The 19,597-nt window shown below is 43.7% G+C and overlaps 1 protein-coding gene and 1 long non-coding RNA gene across 7 annotated transcripts in view; one reads left to right on the top strand and one right to left on the bottom strand.

Annotated features, from left to right (window-relative positions):
• SLC25A13 (solute carrier family 25 member 13) overlaps positions 1-19,597 on the top strand; it is a 240,920-nt gene that overhangs the window by 64,975 nt on the left and 156,348 nt on the right. For all 6 annotated transcript variants that reach the window (XR_014066092.1, XM_081531535.1, XM_081531534.1 and 3 more), the window contains exon 4: positions 14,565-14,680. Coding sequence is in view for 5 of the 6 variants with exons in the window: in XM_081531535.1 (XP_081387661.1) it covers positions 14,565-14,680 (116 nt within the window). In the remaining variant the exon portion in view is untranslated. The remainder of the gene's footprint in view (positions 1-14,564; positions 14,681-19,597) is intronic.
• LOC145522682 (uncharacterized) lies at positions 9,635-18,436 on the bottom strand. The gene is made up of 3 exons (XR_014066095.1): positions 18,374-18,436; positions 16,951-17,434; positions 9,635-11,529 (listed from the first exon to the last, which is right to left on the bottom strand). It is a non-coding gene; the product is annotated as an uncharacterized LOC145522682 (long non-coding RNA).

The following is a 19,597-nucleotide window of genomic DNA, read 5'->3' as shown; positions in this document are numbered from 1 at the left end:
GAAACTTGGTCTGAGTTCTCTTATTAATATAAGAGAAGTTTCTGCAAATTCAATTGGGAATCAACACGTGGGCACTTTTAAAATTTCTTTTTCATGGTCTTAAATACAGAAAATCATAATCTATTTTAAGCTTCTTGTAAATGATGGAGCACTTGTTTACATGGGTAAAATGACTCTATCTGAGTAGTGTATTGAAGTTCATGTTAATGTTTGCTATTTAATGACACCTAATGATATTCAATGAAGGGTTATGCTAAACCGAAGAGAAAATGTGTTACCCAGGCAACTGCCTCAGGCAGACTAGAGATTCAGGCATATGGCTCTATAGTACACATTATTTCAGCATCTTTAAGCATAAAGAACCACACATGTAATTGACTGTGAAAAATTACTGCTCAGTTACTGTATTGTGTGGTCATAATAGAAGTAAATGAATACGTCATTGTTATTGGAACAAGTCTGTTGGGAACCACTTGTAGACTCTACTATTTAAGAAGCAAAAATACAATAAGAAGAAAATAGCTGGTTTAATTAACATGTAAAATTAGGTTAATTTGAATTCAGCTGGCACAGCAGATATTAATGTTGGCTTTTTTGTGTGTGCATGTGATATTCTGGCTCAAGCTTATGTATTTCTGTTTCTTCTTGCACACACCATGAATAATTTTATTTAAAAAAAATATGATAAAGGCCATTTCAGCCACTGAATTTTTTGCTGTGCTCAGGGCTTATGTTCTGATCACAACATAAAAGCTTATTGTGTGTATGCATAATGTGAAATTCATAACTGAAAGAAAAATGTGAGAATATTTCCTAGTAACTGATAAGGTTTTTCAAAGGGGAATCAGTAAAACTTGATTTCACATATTTTTTAAAAAAATTAAGTTTTTTGCTTTTTAGTCACAGTGTGTCTAGCTGGGCACTTGCTGCATTGGCAGATGCCAGCCAGTGGCACATTTGCTCTTGTCACTTTTTGTATGTCAGTGCTTACTTAGATGCTCTTATTTGGTTCCAAGTATCATTTTAATTGTCACCTTGCTCCAGAGATCAGCAAAACTCATTGAGAACAAGGCATTGTGTTGCAATCACAAAATGATTTGACTCAATCAGCTTTTGGTATTTTAAAATATTATTTGAACAAAAAACACTCACAGGTAACATGTTGTTGTTTAGTCACTAAGTTGTGTCTGACTCTTTTGCGACCCCACAGGTGGCATGCAGTGCATGCGTGCTCAGTCATGTCTGACTCTTTGTGACACCATGGGCTGTAGCCCACCAGGCTCCTCTGTCCATGCAGTTCTCCAGGCAAGAATATTGGAGTGGGTTGCTGTGCCCTCCTTTAGGGAATGTTCCCAACCCAGGGATTGAACCCCAGTCTCTTTACGTCTCCTGCATTGGCAGGCAGGTTCTTTACCACTAGAGCCACCTGGGAAACCCAGGTAGCACGGATGTCTGCTAAAGGTATGCATGAGAAGGTTGTTCCCTGATCTGTCTGCTGTGCTATAGGTGCTCACAGAGTCTCTGGAGGGCAGGTTGCTTTTGTGCTTTTCAGCTCTCAACTGTACTAACCAAACTGGAGGCTAAAGTTGGATATTCCAAAGGGTTTGGTGGCATGTAGTCTACTGGAAGCATTTAAAGTACTGATTTCCGCAGTGATCTGACAGCTAACCGGCTACTTTATGCAGTGATAGACCAGTATATAGAGGTCACTTAAAAAATGCTAGTTAACAATGCATATGCCTGCTGACTTTTCAGTTACTGATTTATCAGGCTTATCTGCATTTTATCTCCCCATTATCCTTTTTAATTTGCTATTTAATTAATTAATTAATTTATGGCCATGCTGTGTAGCATGTGGGATCTTAGTTCCCCAACCAGGGATTGAACCTGTGCTGCTTGCACTAGAAGAATGGAATCTTAACCACTGGACTGCTAGGAAGTCCCTTTTATTTTATTTTTATTTTTAGACATTAACCATTTAAATGGCATTGAAAGCCTTCTCATCCAGCCTTAAAAGAATTAGGGAAGATCTCAGAAACCTAGATTTTTAAAAAAATCTACTTTGGTGTTGTTGTTCAGTTGCTCAGTTGTGTCTGATGCTTTGTGACCCCGTGGACTGCAGCACACTTCCCCATCCTTCATTGTCTCCCAGAGTTTGCTCAAACTTATGTCCATTGAGTCAATGATGCCATCCAACCATCTCATCCTCTGTTGTTCCCTTCTCATCCTACCCTCAATGTTTCCCAGCATTGGTCTTTTCCAGTGAGTTGACTCTTCACATCAGGGGCCAAAGTATTGGAGCTTCAGCATCAGTCCTTCCTGTAAATATTCAGGGTTGATCTTTCACCTTCATCAAGAGGCTTTTTATAGTTTCTCTTCACTTTCTGCCATATATCTGAGGTTACAGATATTTCTCATGGCAATCTTGATTCCAGCTTATGATTCATCCAGCCTGACATTTTGCATGATGTATTCTACATATAAATTAAATAAGCAGGGTGATAATATACGGCCTTGACATACTCCTTTCCCAGTTTTGAACAAGTCTGTTGTTCTATGTCTGGTTCTAATTATTACCTCTTGACCTGCATACATGTTTTGCAGGAGGCAGGTAAAGTGGTTTGGTATTCCCATCTCTTACCCAAATGGATTTTTCAATATAGTTACAGCAACTACTTTTCCCTTTTTTACTAAGTCTTTCTGTCTTCCAACTTTTTTCCCCTTTATAGACGATCCCCAGTTTAAAATGAGTTATTTATAGTGGGTTTTTTTTTTGGTAACTTTGTACACTTTTTCTTTTATTTTCTTTTTCATCAATCTTTTAATAATTTAATTTCTTTTTAGTTATTTAAAAATAGTGGCTATGTTCCTTGTGTCCTACAGTATATCTGTGTAGCTTCGTTTTTACATGATCATTTGTACTTCTTAGTCCTCTACCCCTGAATTTCACCTCACTCCTTCTCTCTCCCAACACTGCTAACCACTAGTTTGTTCTGTATGTGTGGGTGTGCTTCTTTTTTGTTATATTCACTAGTTTGTTGTACTTTTGTTTTTCTTTTTTTGTTTGTTGTATTTTTTAGGTTCCACATATAAGTTATATCATACAATATTTGTCTTTCTCTGTCTGACTTGTTTCACTTAGCATAGTATTCTCCAAGTCCACCCATGTTGCTGCAGATGGCAAAAATTTTTACTCTTTTTATGGCTGAGTAGTTCATTCTTTGTGTATCAGTCACCTCTTCTTTATCCATTCATCTGTTCATGTACACTTAGGTTGCTCCCTTATCTTAGCTGTTGTAAATAATGCTGCTGTGAACATTGATAACTTTTCAAATTAGTGTTCTCTTTTTCTTGAGATATATACTCAGGAGTGAAATTGCTGGGTCATAATGGTCATTCTATTTTTAATTTTTTGAGAAACCTCTGTACTGTTTTCCACAATGGCTGCACCAATTTATATTCTCATGAACAGAGTACACTTTTTATTTAAAAGAATAAAAGTCTTTGGCCAGAACTCAAAATGCCCCTGTGATATAATGAAAATAAAGAATATTTGTGGTATACCGTGTTGAAATCTCTCCATATAGATAACTAGTCAGAATAGATACAATGTAATATAATAAGATAAGCTTTTTAGGTTTTATTTTTAAAATAATGATTTATTTAGAAAAAAAACAGAATAGAATCTTATGGAGATAGAGAATATGATTTGTCTCAGTTTTACAAAGTTTGTGGTGATCCTTTTTCTTGACATAGTATCACTTTTATAGGGATTGTCCATGATTAGAACATTTTTATAACTCAAAGGTTGAAAGATGGGAGGTGGCCAGACAGTTCTCTTGAGGTCCTTGTGGCAGTATTATTTAACAAGGAAGGAAAGAAGCAATGGGGTATAGAGGATGTGTAGGTTAAATAGGATGTGTAGGTTACATACTTTTCAGTATGTAAGTGAATGAACTCTTAGCAAAAGTAGAGTAGAACAGGGATTAATCATACTTGTTAAACATGTTTGATCCCTCTGATAAGGAAGAAAATGTTGGAGATATAAGAACACCCTCTATTAACCCCAGTACTTGGCACAGTCAGACTTGGGCAGCTCACATGCTGTTTGAAATGAACTGCAAGGCAGTGGCCAGACAGGTAGATCTGGAAGTTTGGGCATATCACTTACCGAGTTAAGCTCACAGTTACAAGAGCCTATATATTTATCTTCTTTTGGCAATATGGGGACCCTGATACATGCAGAAGTGGTATTTATAGGCTAAATTCATGATAACAATACAGTAAAATTGCTAATAAAATCTTTAATAGGTTTGTGAAGCCAGACAGTAGTGTGCTTGTTTGAACAATATTCAATCTGCCAGATTTCATTACAGCCAATGAATTTAAATAGCCCCTTGGCAAACGCTGCCGTGAGACTTCAACCTGAATGCATGGTGGAGCTGGGGACCCCAGTTGGCCCGAGAACAGATGCCCTCCTGGGAATGCCAAACTGGTGTCAGAGCCAGGGTGGCTGCAGATGGCTCCCTGTGCGTGAAGATGGAAGAAAATGGGACTGTAGGGCACCTGTGAAAGATGAGGAAAGGAGGTCTGTTCCAACCTGCCCAGCAGAATCATGCTGCCAGTTAGGCAAAGGGGAACTCCAGCTTCCTTCTACCTTGTTACTGATTTAAAAAAACTTTTTTTTAATTGGGGTATACTTTACAATGTTATTTTCCAATGTTATGTTGGCTTCTGCCATACAACAAGATGCATCCACCATAAGTATGGTTCAGCCCCTCTGTCTTGAACCGCCTTCCCTCACCACCCCACTCCATCCCACCCCTCTAGGTCACCATGGAACACAGGCTGAGCTCCCGGTACCATACAGTAGCTTACCACCAGCTGTCTGTTTTACACATAGTAGTGTGTATGTGTCAGTGCTACTGTCTCAATTCGGCCCACCCTCTTCTTCCTCCATCCCCCTGCCCCGTGTCCACAAGTCTGTTCTCTACCTCTGTCCTCTGTGTCTCTTTTCCTGCCCTGCAAATAGGTTCATTAGTACCATTTTTCTAGATTCCATATATAACTGGTTTTTAGACTATAAAATGATGTCATAACTCATTGTCTCTTTCTAGGGAGTGTTAACAGTTGCTTTAAATTTATATGCTTAGGGCTATTGCAGCTCAGTTTGTGTACTTACTAACCATCTACTGGCTATTGAATAAAATCTTTATTTATGACCTCCATCATCTGCTCAAGTAGCAGATCTCATATCCTTAGTAGCCTGTGCTGCTCTAGTGGCTTCAGGCCACCGGGCGTCCCCAGGGCACACCTGACTTGCTCCGGGGCTTTAAAAGCTGTGTGCTTTGACTTCTGGGACAAGCCCGCCAGCTCTGTCTAGAGCACGTATCCTGGATTTGACCACTTCCGTTTCTCACTCTTCTGCTATGACCCCCGTCTCACCCACTGCAGCCACTTGAAACTGGACTCGCTGCTTCACCTGCAGTCCGTGCTCCAAGGTGTCCTGAGTGTTCTTTCCAGGAGCTCACATCACTCTCCCTGCTGAGGACCCACCAGCATGACTGGTGTGTGGATGAAATCCAATCTGTGTGCCCTGCACCCTCCTTCATCCCTCTCTCTCTGCCTGCACCCCACCCTGCACCCCCACCCTCCCACCCCCACCCCACCCCCCCGCGCTGGGAACTTGCCAAGATTGGTGGTAGGGCCCGACTTCACAGTGAGGTTTCTTCCACCAAAATACCCCTGCTCCAGTTCTTCCCATGCTCCCTCCTCTTCATTATTCAGATCTTAATGCCTCCTCCCCAAGAGGCATTTGCTCGCCATCTAGCCCCATTGTTCTCAAGCTCAGCTGCATGGGAAGTTTAAAAAACAAACAAACGTGTGTACACACTGCTGTATTTAAAATGGATAACCAATGAAAACCTATTGTATAGCACATGGAACTCTGTTCAATGTTGTGTGCCAGCCTGGATGGGAGGGGGGTCTGGGGAAGAATGGATACATGTGTCTGTATGGCTGAGTCCCTTCACCGTTCACCTGAAACTGTCACAACATTGTTAATCGGCTATACCTCAATACAAAATAAAAAGTTTATAGGAAAACAAACAAAAAGATGATTGATCTGATCCCTCCTCATGTCCATTAAATAGGCTTGCCAGGACTAAGAAGCACTACTTTAATGCATTTTTCAGTTTTATCTTCTACACAACTGTTATCTGATCTAGAACCATCTCATCTTTATCTGTGTATGTTTGTGCTCATTGCCTCCCTTCTCCAGTGGAATGAAATTCCTTGAGGACATGGATTCTGTCCACCGTATTTGTTTTCACGTTATCCCCAGTGCCAAGAGCATTGCCTGGCATATAGTAAGTGTAGGGTACAAATATTCTGGTGGCCTGAACAGTGTATATTTGCCAGGCATTCAGGAGGGAGGTAAAAGACTGGAAAACCCCCAAAGCTATTAATGATGTTCAAGTCATGGAGGCCGAAACTCTTGATGAACAGACATTTGAACCTGGGTGGTCTGGTGGTTGGAACCCAGTTTTTGGAGTTAGATTTTACTTTTATCTCTGCCATTAATCCTGTGCAATTGTTTAGCTTCTGTTGTAACACACAGAAGAGGGTTATAAGGAGAAGTTATTTTTGCGAAGCACTCTTGTGGGTAGGAACCTTAAGTAAAATTGGTAATTGGATTTTGATATGGTGCATTGTCTACGACCAAACTTCCTGAAGTCTAAAGAGATCAGATCCTTATGTGCAGTTGCGTAAACTTTCATAGCCGCCGAGTTGGCCTGGAGATAGGAACCAGGCGAGAGATGAAAGGGACCACATGGGGTACAAGCTACTGCCGAGTAAGAATAAGCAACAGCAGGGAGGAAGAGAACTGGAGGTTTTCCACCTTGGATGGCCAGTGGTGGTGTGAGCCTCTCCACAGTCATTTGCTTCTTTTTTCAGTTCTCCCCCCACACCCCATCTTATTCAGTCCTTCTGCCAGTACCCAAGTTTAGGTCCTTGCTGTTTTGTTTCATAGAATATTTGTTTTTTCTTTTTCTTACTACACAAGTAATTCAGTATGTGTGTATCAGAAAGATTAGAAAATATAGGCAAGCAAAAAGAAAAAAACCTTCAAATTTCTAATATTTTAATTTCCTAGAGATACCTCTAACAGTTTGGTGTTCATTCTTGAAATTCTTTTTGTGTATCATTTTTTGTCCATTTTTAACAAAATGGGCTGTTGTCTATATATAATTTGTGTAACCGATTTTCTATTTAATGACACGCATTTGTTTATTGCAGTTTGTAGTGGTTGGATGGTTTTCTGTGTATGAATGGTCCTTTATTCAGTCATGCATTGTTGCATATTGAGGTTGTTTTCCCTCTTTTCACTGTTAACAGTACTGCTTTAACATTCCTATAGGTTTAAGCTTGCACACGTCCGTTGATTAAGTTTTAGGGTAGATTCTGAGAAGTGGGATTGTGGTGTCAAAGAGTGTGGGCATTGTTCAGACTCTTGCTGTGGCTAATGAGAATTTGCTGTATGATGCAGGGAGCTCAGCCTGGTGCTCTGTGACAACCTAGAGGAGTGAGAGGGAGCTTCAGGAGGGAGGGGACATATGTATACTTATAGCTGGTTCACGAAGATGTACAACAGAAACCAACACAACATTGTAAAGCAGTTATCCTCCGATTAAAAAAAAAAGGTAAGACTTGCTGTGCTGTTGGATTGTCCTCTGCAGAGCGAAGTGCCATATACTTCGATCCTCTTATCATAAGGAGCCTTTCTTTCTCCTTCAGGTCTTCAGGAGTCTTCCCTGGATAAAACCAGCAGTCTCCCCGTATCCAGGCTCTTCTCCCTCCAATTCACTTTACACTCTTCTGCCAGATCGAATGGTCTGAAGCCCAAAAGCATCACATCACTAAAAGTTCCAGACTTTATCTGCTATTACAAGCACCATGCCTGCCTTTGCACTTACTGTTACTCTAGCATGCTTGCACTTCTTGTGGCTCTTCATCTCCAGTCTTCTTTCCTTGGTTCCTGACTCACCATCTGCCCCTCCCTTCCCCAACCTCAGAACTCCAGGTGTTTGGGGCAGAAATTGTACTTTTCATCTGTGTGTTCATAGCACGGGCCTGCACTCAGCACATAGACCCGCCACCAGAGCCCCACTGGAGTCAACGGTCTCTCCATCCCCTGCCTGCCCTCTCTACTTGATCATCTGCTCTCTAAGACCAATATTACAGGACCATGTGGTCACAGCTTCCCTCTGATGCCATGTGTTCCTAATTTTACTTTCTCCATCTCCTCTTTTTTCTCAGTGTAACAGTACTCTTTCCCTCCTCTGAATTCATATAGCCGTTTATCTCTACTTCTCTTAGGTTGCTTATGACTTTTTCCATAATACCATAATTTTCAGTATATATTCTCTATTGTAAGTCTCTCCAATCTGAGAGCTAGCCCTTGCAAAATGAGAAGGGCAGGAGAGGAGGCCTACAGTATGCTACTGTAAAGAAGCACTGCTATGGGGGAAGGAGAGGGTGGGACCCATTGAGAGAGTAGCATTGACATATGTACATTACTGGGTATGAAATAGATAGCTAGTGGGAAGCTGCTGTATAACACAGAGAGCCCAGCTTGGACACTGTGATGACCTAGAAGGGAGGGATGGTGGGGTGGGGTCGGAGGGAGGCTCTAGAGGGAGGAGATACACACACACACGCTAACACTTTAACACTTATGGCTGATTCACATTGTTGTATGGCAGAAACCACCACAACATCATAAAGCAACTATCCTCCAATTAAAAATAAATAATAATAAAAAAGAAGTACTGCCATCATTTTGGTATATGTATCCTCTGGTATCTTCCTCTGTCCACAGTAGATGTGCAGTCTTACATCATCCTAAGCATAATGTGCAGAGGCGCTCCACTTTTAATCCCCTTCCTCCTTGGCTTGGTATGTGAAAGCAGTGTGTAGTGCTTTAGCTGTTTTACCCAGACTTTGAAGGACTTGTAGGTGCTGTTATAAATGGCTTTCAGAAGAACAATAGCTCTGGTGGTTTGGAGAACAAAAATGATTTGCTTTAAAAAAAAAAACGAAACTCTCTGCTCGTGTCAGAACCATGAAATGGTGTAGCTGGAAACCTGCTCTCCCTGAATCTTGAGTGGTGTCGGCCTGTGAAAATGTGACTTCTGTGTTTGTTTCCATGTCAGCTGACCCGTATCCCACTGTCAGGTGCTGCGGGTGAGCATCAATATCACATTGTGACTGTTCCTTAGAGACCAGTCACAGAGGTTGTCAGAGCTGTGTGATTTATTATAGAGAGCATATACCACTGTCCAGGGCTTCCCTGTTGGCTCAGTGGTAAAGAATCCAATTACAATACAGAAGATGCAGGAGACGTTGCTTCAATCCTTGAGTCGGGAAGATCCCCTGGAGAAGGGCATGGCAACCCACTCCAGTATTCTTGCCTGGGAAATTGCATGGACAGAGGAGTCTGGCGGGCTGTGGTCCATAGGGTCTCAATGAGGCAGACATGACTGAGGTGATTGAGCACTCACACACCCCTGTCGAAGTTTGGGAAGTTGAGAGTAGAAAAGGAGGAGAGTGAGCTCACCAGCCAGGTCTGAAATTGATTAAGCTTGGATCCTTTATTGTAATTTATGATAATCCCATTAAATCTGTAAAGCGAGACTGAAGTACTGTTTATACGAAAAAATATATATGTATATACACACACACACAATGTTTTTAGATATCACGCTGTAAATAAATAAAGTCCTATATAATTATTCTGATAGCCTTCTAGTCAGATTACCTTGAAAATCCAAAATGATGTTGATGAACGGTGAAGCATTATTATTTCATGGTTCATCTGTATACCTCCTACGTAGACGTATCAACATGATACTTGTATCTAACAGGATTAGCAAATTACATACCTTTTTGGTATCTGTAACATGCCTAAAATACCAAGGCATTTTTTGGCCAGTTATGAAACCACTCTGACGTTGCCAGAGGAGGCTTTGTTCACCCCTATAGATGGTCTTCAGGTTTCCCATTCCATTCTAAGAGAGATGAGATTCTCTTTTTTCTGGTATTTAAGTCTTCCTTTATTCACATTAAAGAGACGTACCGTTTCTACTCACACTTTGTGGTTTGTCTTAATTCACTACCATCGGTGCAGGGGTAATTTAGCGAACGTGAATATTTTTTGCTTGACACACTGCCAGCAAGGTAAAGCTGGTGAGTGTGTGGCTGTGGGATTGTCGGTGCTGCTCCAAGGAGGTCCCAGGCCGTGATGGGTGGTGGCGAGAAGAAAGCAGCCAATCAGAAACAACGTTTCTCCTACGTGCTTCCGTGGTAGGGAGCTGGGCGTGTGTGCATCCTTGAGTGAACGCTTGTGGGCAGCTTCATTTACATTGCGTGCGTGCTGTCATTCCTGTGGCAGTTGCATTTTCCCTCCTTTCCCCTTTCTGCTGTCCTAGTGTTCCAGCTCTGGTTTAGACCCCTACTCTCTCCAGCTATCAGGCTCACTCCCCCATCTCATCTTTTCCCCCCAAGTTTCATCTTTCCTCTGTTAAATTCATCTTGTACCCCAGTTCCTTTTCTAAAACGAGTATCTGACCCTGATATTTTTTAACCCCCAAACCTCCAGTGATTTCTTACTGCCTGCAAAAAAAAGAAAGGATTCTCCAGCTGGTCTTTCTAGGCCTTCACAGGTGGCTGGCATTACAGCTCAACCACCCTTTGACTCCGCAGGATCACTAGATGCAGGGTGGGTAGTGCCTCTGTCCTTCTCCAAACACAGCACACTCCGTTGGTCATCACCTCTGTATGGAGTTCTTTCCTCCTTGTGGATCGCCCTCCCCTTCCCCTTCTCTCGCCTCTCCATCCTCCCGTACCATTTGGAATGCGGTCTCAGTCAAATGGAAACCAGGATACTTTGTTCTCGGGCCAAAATGGCAGAAGCCAATCGTTTCATCTCACACAAACCGTAACATCTTCTGGTTTTCTCAGAAGTAAGAGGAGGAGGTGGAAGTCGATGATCTCTAAGATCTTTTCAGCTTGAAAATTTGCTTTTCAAATGCCACAGCTTTGTGGAGCCTTCCTACATTCTTCCAGGCGGTATAAATCACTGTGCCCTTGAATGCTTTATCTCGTCTTCTGTTTACTTCTGACGCGCAGCTTGCGTTCTGGGGGAGACAGATGCCTGTGGCCACCTCCCATCCCCCAGAGGCTGTCAGCTCCTCCAGGCCGGCAAGACCCTTCCCCTCCATGTTGGCATTTCCCTGCCATGCCCACCCACGCCTCATCCCGCTCACAGCGAGATTCTCAGTGCGGCAGACAGTACCGTTGAGGAGAAAACTTTCTGGGCGAGTGTTCTTCCATAGCACCTGCTGTTCCTGAATGTTCCCCTGCGTTTGGAAGGCTGTGTTTTCGGTAGTGAGCAACATAGAGACGGTCTGATGAACATACCAGAGTTTTCTTGTCTTGGTGGCATTATCATTATAATCAGGTGACATTCTGGAAAATAGCAAAGTTAGCTTTGTAGCTCGTGCTCTGTATAAAAATGTGTTTTCTCTATTAAATGTTTAGAAGTAAGTGTTCAGTGAAACAGAGGAAACCACTCCTGTTCTTTCTCCTTCTATCTCCTCAAGACTTGGACTATCCCAATGTATCACTGAAATATTCGGATGTTTATAATACAAAATGGGGCTTCCCATATGACTCAGTGGTGAAGAATCCGGTTACCAAAGCAGGAGCTGCAGGTTTGATCCTTGGAATGGGAAGATCCCCTGGAGGAGGGCATGGCAACCCACTCCAGTATTCTTGCCTGGAGAATCCCATGGACAGAGGAGCCTGGCAGGCTACAGTCCATGGGGTTGCAAACAGTCGGACGTGACTCAGTGACTAAACAACAATACAAAACATTGGCGAAGAACTTTTCTAAGACAACCTCCGTGGATTTGTTTACTCGTTGGAAGTCAAAGCCTCTGTGGCCTGTTTTATTCTTCCTGATGGATAGATTTGATCAGATCATGACTTTGTTCAGAAACTTACATCTCTCAACTTCTGATCTCATTCCACAGTGTTCTCTGATGCGCTTTACTGTCCAGAGAAAATTAGTTCCTCACTGTTTTCCTTACAAACTCCCATACTTTTTTGCACCTGCCTTTCTGCAACCATTTCCCCTAAGGTGACCCCCTCCCCCACTTCTACTGCACACCAGAACTTCACTAATTTTTGAGACCCGCTCCACAAAGCTTTCCTTGATTTCTTACCAAAATTCTGTTACCGTCATATTGGTGCCTGTCTTATGATTCGTCTTGCCTGTATAGTAGTCTAGATTAGTATTAATCTGTTTTACCAGACTACAAGTGCCTTGGTGTCACTTTTCATGTCTGAAAGTGAAAGTGTTAGTTGCTCAGTCATGTCTGAATCTTTGAGACCCCAAGGACTGTAGCCCGCCAGGCTCCTCTGTCCTTGGGAGTCTCCAGGCAAGATACGGAAGTGGGTTGCCACTTCAGTGGCAGGGGATCTTCCCTGCCAAGGATCAAACCCACAGCTCCTGCTTTGACAAGTGGATTCTTCACCACTGAACCACATGGGAAGCCCCGTTTTGTATTCAGTTCAGTCCAGTCGTTCAGTTGTGTCCGACTCTTTGCGACCCCATGAATCGTAGCACGCCAGGCTTCCCTGTCCATCACCAAATCCCGGAGTTTACCCAAGCTCATATCCATCGAGTCGGTGACGCCATCCAGCCATCTCATCCTCTGTTGTCCCCTTCTCCTCCTGCCCCCAATCCTTCCCAGCATCAGGGTTTTTTCCAATGAGTCAACTCTTCGCATGAGGTGGCCAAAGTATTGGAGTTTCAGCTTCAACATCAGTCCTTCCAATGAACACCCAGGACTAATCTCCTTTAGGATGGACTGGTTGGACCTCCTTGCAGTCCAAGGGACTCTTAAGAGTCTTCTCCAACACCACAGTTCAAAAGCATCAATTCTTTGGCGTTCACCTTTCTTCACCGTCCAACTCTCACATCCATACATGACTACTGGAAAAACCATAACCTTGACTAGATGGACCTTTGTTGGCAAAGTAATGTCTCTGCTTTTTAATATGTTATCTAGCTTGGTCATAACTTTCCTTCCAAGGAGTAAGCATCTTTTAATTTCATGGCTGCAATCACCATCTGCAGTGATTTTGGAGCCCCCAAAAATAAAGTCTGACACTGTTTCCACTGTTTCCCCATCTATTGGCCATGAAGTGATGGGACCTAGAGCCAGACATCCTGGAATGTGAAGTCAAGTGGGCCTTAGAAAGCATCACTGTGAACAAAGCTAGTGGAGGTGAAGGAATTCCAGTTGAGCTATTTCAACTCCTGAAAGATGATGCTGTCAAAGTGCTGCACTCAGTATGCCAGCAAATTTGGAAAACTCAGCAGTGGCCACAGGACTGGAAAAGGTCAGTCTTCATTCCAATTCCAAAGAAAGGCAATGCCAAAGAATGCTCAAGCTACCGCACAATTGCACTCATCTCACACACTAGTAAAGTAATGCTCAAAATTCTCCAAGCCAGGCTTTAGCAATACGTGAACCCTGAACTTCTAGATGTTCAAGCTGGTTTTAGAAAAGGCAGAGGAACCAGAGATCAAATTGCCAACATCCACTGGATCATCGAAAAAGCAAGAGAGTTCCAGAAAAACATCTATTTCTGCTTTATTGACTATGCCAAAGCCTTTGACTGTGTGGATCACAATAAACTATGGAAAATTCTGAAAGAGATGGGAATACCAGACCACCTGACCTGACTCTTTGAGAAACCTGTATGCAGGTCAGGAAGCAACAGTTAGAACTGGACATGGAACAACAGACTGATTCCCAATAGGAAAAGGAGTACATCACGACTGTATATTGTCACCGTTTTGTATTATAAACATCGAAATATTTCAGTGATACATTGGGATAGTCCAAGGGGATCTTCCTGACCCAGGAATTGAGCCCGGCCTGGATCTCCTGCATTGCAGTCAGATTCTTTATCATCTGAGCCGCTGGGGAAGCTCCATTTCATGTCTAATTTATCCTGATTTTATCCCTCGCCCCAGTGTCATCCTTTAGTTTAATCTGCATGTTGTCAGCAGATGCCAGTAATGAGTGAATCTTTGTGAACCATGTTACATGGTGTAGAAAAGGTATGAATGAGTGACAGAGCTGGCTGTTTTGTTGTCATATTAATCTAAAGTGTCTAAGCTCTAATTTTAGAATCTTAACAACATTCCTGAAACAAAAGTAGTATGTTGGGTAAAACAGTTGCATTTGAAATTATAATGCATTTAATGTGTCACCCTATCCTCCAATCTGTCGTGTCTTTTAGTTTCTGTGTTGTTATTTCAGTCCACTCTGTGTAAAAGGGAATGCCAAGTGTTTATACATATTGTTAGGTTTGAATTTTGGTGTTTGACAGTGATGTTTTTATTTTTTCCCTTACCGTATATTTGTGTATGCTTTTATCTTTCACAAGCTACTGATTTTATGCTTTGTGTTTGTCTTATGTTGCAGATTAATATCCTTTCAAGAATTTGTGGCATTTGAATCTGTCCTGTGTGCCCCGGATGCTCTGTTTATGGTGGCCTTCCAGCTGTTTGACAAAGCTGGCAAAGGAGAAGTTACTTTCGGTAAGCGGTGTGAGTGTGTGCACACCTAAAGAAGTGCAGACTTGTGTGACCAGTTTGAGTTTTTCCCCAAGAATGAAGTATATGGAAATGCTTTTAAGAAGTTAAAAAGCTGTCCCTTTTAACAAGATATCCCAGCATTTTCAGGCTCTAATGCTTCAAAAAATGTCTTCCTTCGTGAAAAATTAAGTTTCTGGCTTATTATTATCATTTTAAAATTATTTTTGGCCGTGTTGGGTCTTTGTTGCTGTGCCTCAGGCTTCCGCTAGTTGTGGCCAGCAGGGGCTCCTCTCTAGTTGCTGAGGGTGGGCTTCTCATTGCAGTGGCTTCTCTTGGTATTGAGTACGGTCTCCAGAGCACAGGTTCAGTAGATGTGGTGCACAGGCTTGGTTGCTCTGCAGCACGTGGGATCTTCCTGGAGCAGGGATCAAACCTGTGTCCCCTACGTTGGCAGGTGGATTCTTAACCACTGGGCCACCAGAGACGTCCTGGCTCAGTGGTTTTGACACCGTGGTTTAAGGTGAGGAAGGATGGAGCACGACTTAGTCACAGGGTTATAGGAGGGGAGAGGCAGGCAGGATTTGACTGTCCAGTTCATTCCCTTCGCAGTCAGTAGTGCCTTTCTGGATAGAATAAAGGCATTAATACAATGCCTAAGAACAGAGGGGGCTCAGGTTCCCCAGTACCTTGTCTCCTTACCTTGGGCTCATGGAGTGGCTGAAATCCAGAGGTAGCATGTGAGATGGTAGTTTGGAGTGGTATGTGGCAAACCTTGTTTTTCTAAATAACACGGTTCCCTCTGGCTGGACTGGAAGTGTCTGTTATCCCACCACCACCTTCTTTTGAGAAGGCAGCACCATCTTCACAGGGGTCAGCTGCTAAGCTGCAGAAACCCCTGAAGTCTTTAAGTATTAGAAGAAAGAGAAAACCACGACATGGTGGGGCAGTGGTAAGTTTTCTGTTTTTTTTTTTTTTTTTTTTTAATACACTGGTTGCTGAAGATACATTGGGCAGAAGGTACCCCGTTTCTCTCAGACTGTGCAGTGTCCAGTGTATGTTGTCTGCGTGTGTGAACTTGGTATGGACAGTTTTGCCATAAAGCATTTCGGAGCTCCTTTGCACAAATTGTGCACTCAGGGGAAATGGCTGATGCACCCATTTCAAACGCCTCTGTTGTTTCTAGTTTATTCAGAACTCTTGGGCTTGTCTTCCTTGTAAGGAATGTATGCTGCTGCTGCTGCTGCTAAGTCGCTTCAGTCGTGTCCGACTCTGTGCGACCCCATAGACGGCAGCCCACCAGGCTTTGCCATCCCTGGGATTCTCCAGGCAAGAATACTGGAGTGGGTTGCCATTTCCTTCTCCAGTGCATGAAAGGGAAAAGTGAAAGTGAAGTCGCTCAGTTGTGTCCGACTCTTAGCGACCCCATGGACTGTAGCCTACCAGGCTCCTCCATCCATGGGATTTTCCAGGCAAGAGTACTGGAGTGGGGTGCCATTGCCTTCTCCGAAGGAATGTATAGATGGGGGAATACAGATGGTGTAATAGAGCACCATCTATTCTGGATGGAGAGACTAGAATTGGAGAGACTTAGCTCCTTGCAAAGGAACTATGGTCTTTCCAGTAGTCAGGTGCGGATATAGGAGTTGGACCATAAGGAAGGCTGAGCACTGAAGCATGTTGAACTGTGTTGTTGGAGAAGACTCTTGAGAGTCTCTTGGACTACAAGGAGATCAAACCAGTCAATCCTAAAGGGAATCAACCCTGAGTACTCATTGGAGCAATTGCTACTGAAGCTGAAGCTCCAATACTTTGGTCACCGATGTGAAGAACTGACTCATTGGAAAAGACCCTGATGCTGGGAAAGATTGAAGGCAAAAGGAGAAGAGGGTGGCAGAGGATGAAATGGTTGGATAGCATCACCAATTCAGTGGACATGAACTTGGATGAACTCCAGGAGACGGCGAGGAACAGGGGGGCCTGTTGTGCTGCAGATCGCAGAGTCACAAAGAGTCAGACACGACTTAGCGACTGAACAAGAGCAACACTCCTTCCAGCTCTGCCACTTTTGTCTCTGAGCCAAGCTAATGATCCTTTCAGGTCTTGATTTTCCTTATGAGAAATGAAGATAATAATTACATAAAGTCTAGGTAAAGTGCTGTGATAGATTTATCCTATTAGCCCTTCCCCTCTCCACCCATTCCTCTGTGTTCATTTGACATGACAGTTATTTAAGGCTAGGCCAGCCAGGATAGAGGTCAAACACATAGACTTACCTGATTTTGTTTCATATCTTCTAGCAACTCAGATGCTTTCCATTAGCACTTCATGAAGATTATTTAATATTTAAAAATCCCGGGAATAATTTTAGGTTTTTCCCTTTCCATCACCTAATTCCTCTTAGCATCACTGTAACCACAGCTTTTCAGTGGAACCCAAATCAAAATGTCCCTGTTAAAATCCACAAATAATAAATGAGTGGCTGGCTCATGGTGGTGTTGATTTATCCAGTGAAAGTCAGTTTGATGAGGATGTTATTGCATTTGCTTGGGATGAACAGGGAGAGCCTGTAAGCTTCAGTGAGTTCAGCACAGGTGCACGTTCTCTCTCTCTCTTTATTGCTTTCCTCCTTTCTGCAGCAGGTCTGGAGCAAAGGCTGGGAGAGAGCTGGGTTGGAGATGTTTTCCTTGACTCCAGTCAGTCTTCCCTTTATGGGTGTGGAGTGGTGGGGGCTGCTGTTGGCACCAGTACGCTGCTGGCCTGGTGGAGGAAAGAAACAAAAGACTTTTGCCAGTGCTGGAAGGGGTGTTAGTGTGATTAGAAGAAAAGACCAGGTAAACAGCAGGAGGGAGGTACGTGGGAGCCATCTTTGCTCCGTAGAAAGAACGGTGGCTTGAGAACTTTGTTTCTGCTTCTTACTGGCTGGCTGTTGATGGGGAAGTCGTTTCTGCTTTCTGAGTCTTATTTTCCTTATCTATAAAATTAGGGTAATAACCTGCCTTCCAGGACTATGTAAGGGTTAAAAGACCTACTGCACATAAATGGGCTATGTGGAAAACAAAAGCCTTTACGAAAATGATATTACTAAAAGGAACAAGGTGGCGGAGGAGTAGGTGGATGTGGAGTACATCTCTCTCCATGGATACATCAGGAATACACCTTCAGACACAGAAGTGCATGTAGAACACCAGCTGAGAATGGACAGGAGTACCTGACCAGTGGAAAAGAATACATAGACCCATGCAAAACTCGGTAGGATGAAGGAACTAGGGGGAGAAACAGGAGTGTTAGTAGGACTGGACCTGCCCTTGTTGGTTGGGGGAACTGAAGCAGGGATCTGATCCCCACATCGAGGCAGTTATCTGAGTCAGAGGAGAAACATTTAAGGCTGAGAGTGAAACAGCTGATCTGTGGCAGCCTAAATGGAATGAGAATCAGTCCGTCCTTGCCGCAGCCATACATAACCCGGACAGGGATGCAGGTCCCCTGGAAGGCGCAGAGGCTGGGAGCTGGAGTTTAGGGATTGTGGAGCAAACCCAGGGCAAGGGCCACTGTTGACCGAGGAGAGATAGATCAAGGGGATGTGAGGGAGGAGACTGGTGGGAAATGCCTGTGGAGGAAAGCCGGGCAGCCATGGAAGCAGGGCGATACTGCTGAGTCACCCGTAGTGGGTGGAGCCATAACCATAGCCTCTCTCACCCCACACGCCTGCTTCGGCAGCTGAACAATAGACAGGCCGGGCCAACAAACGCCTGACACACTGAACTACAGAGTAGGACCCCACCCAGTGCCCCTTTAAGTGCCTGACACGCCGATCTACAGAGAAGGACCCCAGGCAGGGAGCCCTCTTAAGTGCCTGAAGGGGGGCGCTGTGGAGAAAGACTGGCCAAAGAGGCCTTCTGATCGCCAGCTACAATAGGCTCGAAAAAAGACGCTGATAGGGCCATAACTCCTGCAGTGGAGGCAGTCTGTGTCCCTGCACACTTGGTGCCGCCAGGGTCCCTGCAAGCCAAGCAGCTACGCCACCTTCACGCCCAACTCTTACGGGGGCAGAGCTGCCACAGGCAGAAAAAGTCTTGCATCTATGTGCACAGGTTTACTTCAGTCGTGTCCAACTCTTTGTGACCCTGTAGACTGTGGCCTGCCAGGTTTCTCTATCAGAGGGGTTCTCCAGGCAAGAATACCGAAGCATATTGGCCAATGCTGCTGCTAAGTCGCTTCAGTATATTGGCCAATACTGCTTGCCATACCCTTCTAGAGCACTATATTTCCTGCTGCGCTAACCTCCAACTCGCCTGAGTACCTGGTGCTGCCAGGTACTCAACCTGCAACCCAAGCAGCTGCTCCTCCTCCACACCTGGCCCTCACAGGGGCAAACCCAAGTGCTCCAGGGCAGCCTCAGGAGCAAACCCCAGTGGAGGAACCACATGCAGAGGTGGAAAAACCACAATTGAAACACAGGGGCAGTGTGGCTAAGGGAGAAGACCCAAAACCTCCCCACTAGCTGTACAAGCTGAGGTTAAATCCACATGATCCACTAGGCAGACTCTGCATCTGTGGAATATATAAAAGGACGCTGAGAGCTCCCACAAAAGAAAACGCACTGGTTCTGATAGCTGTGGACACTGGAGGCAAGAACACACAGGAGTAGGACCAGGTTAGAATCTGAGCTGCCCCCACAGCAGGTCCAGAGATCAGCCCAGAGTTGCAGGGCATACTCGGTTGGTGAGGTGGACTGACTCCCAGTGAGGGAAAGGACTCTGACAGCAGTAACTCAAGAAAAACTTTTGTTATTCTTATGTTTTGACTTGTTCTATAGATTCTTTTGGATTTTTTTTCTTTTTTTTTTCCTTTTTATCCCCTTTTTCTACAATTGACAATTGTAGTTGTCAATTTTATTGGCACTATGAAATCTAATTAAGC

The sequence above is a fragment of the Giraffa tippelskirchi genome, chromosome 10, assembly GCF_054371585.1.
Source record: "Giraffa tippelskirchi isolate mGirTip1 chromosome 10, T2T-mGirTip1v1.2.pri, whole genome shotgun sequence".
NCBI classification, from domain to species: Eukaryota; Metazoa; Chordata; class Mammalia; order Artiodactyla; family Giraffidae; genus Giraffa; species Giraffa tippelskirchi.
This window is presented reverse-complemented; position numbering and strand designations above follow the sequence as displayed.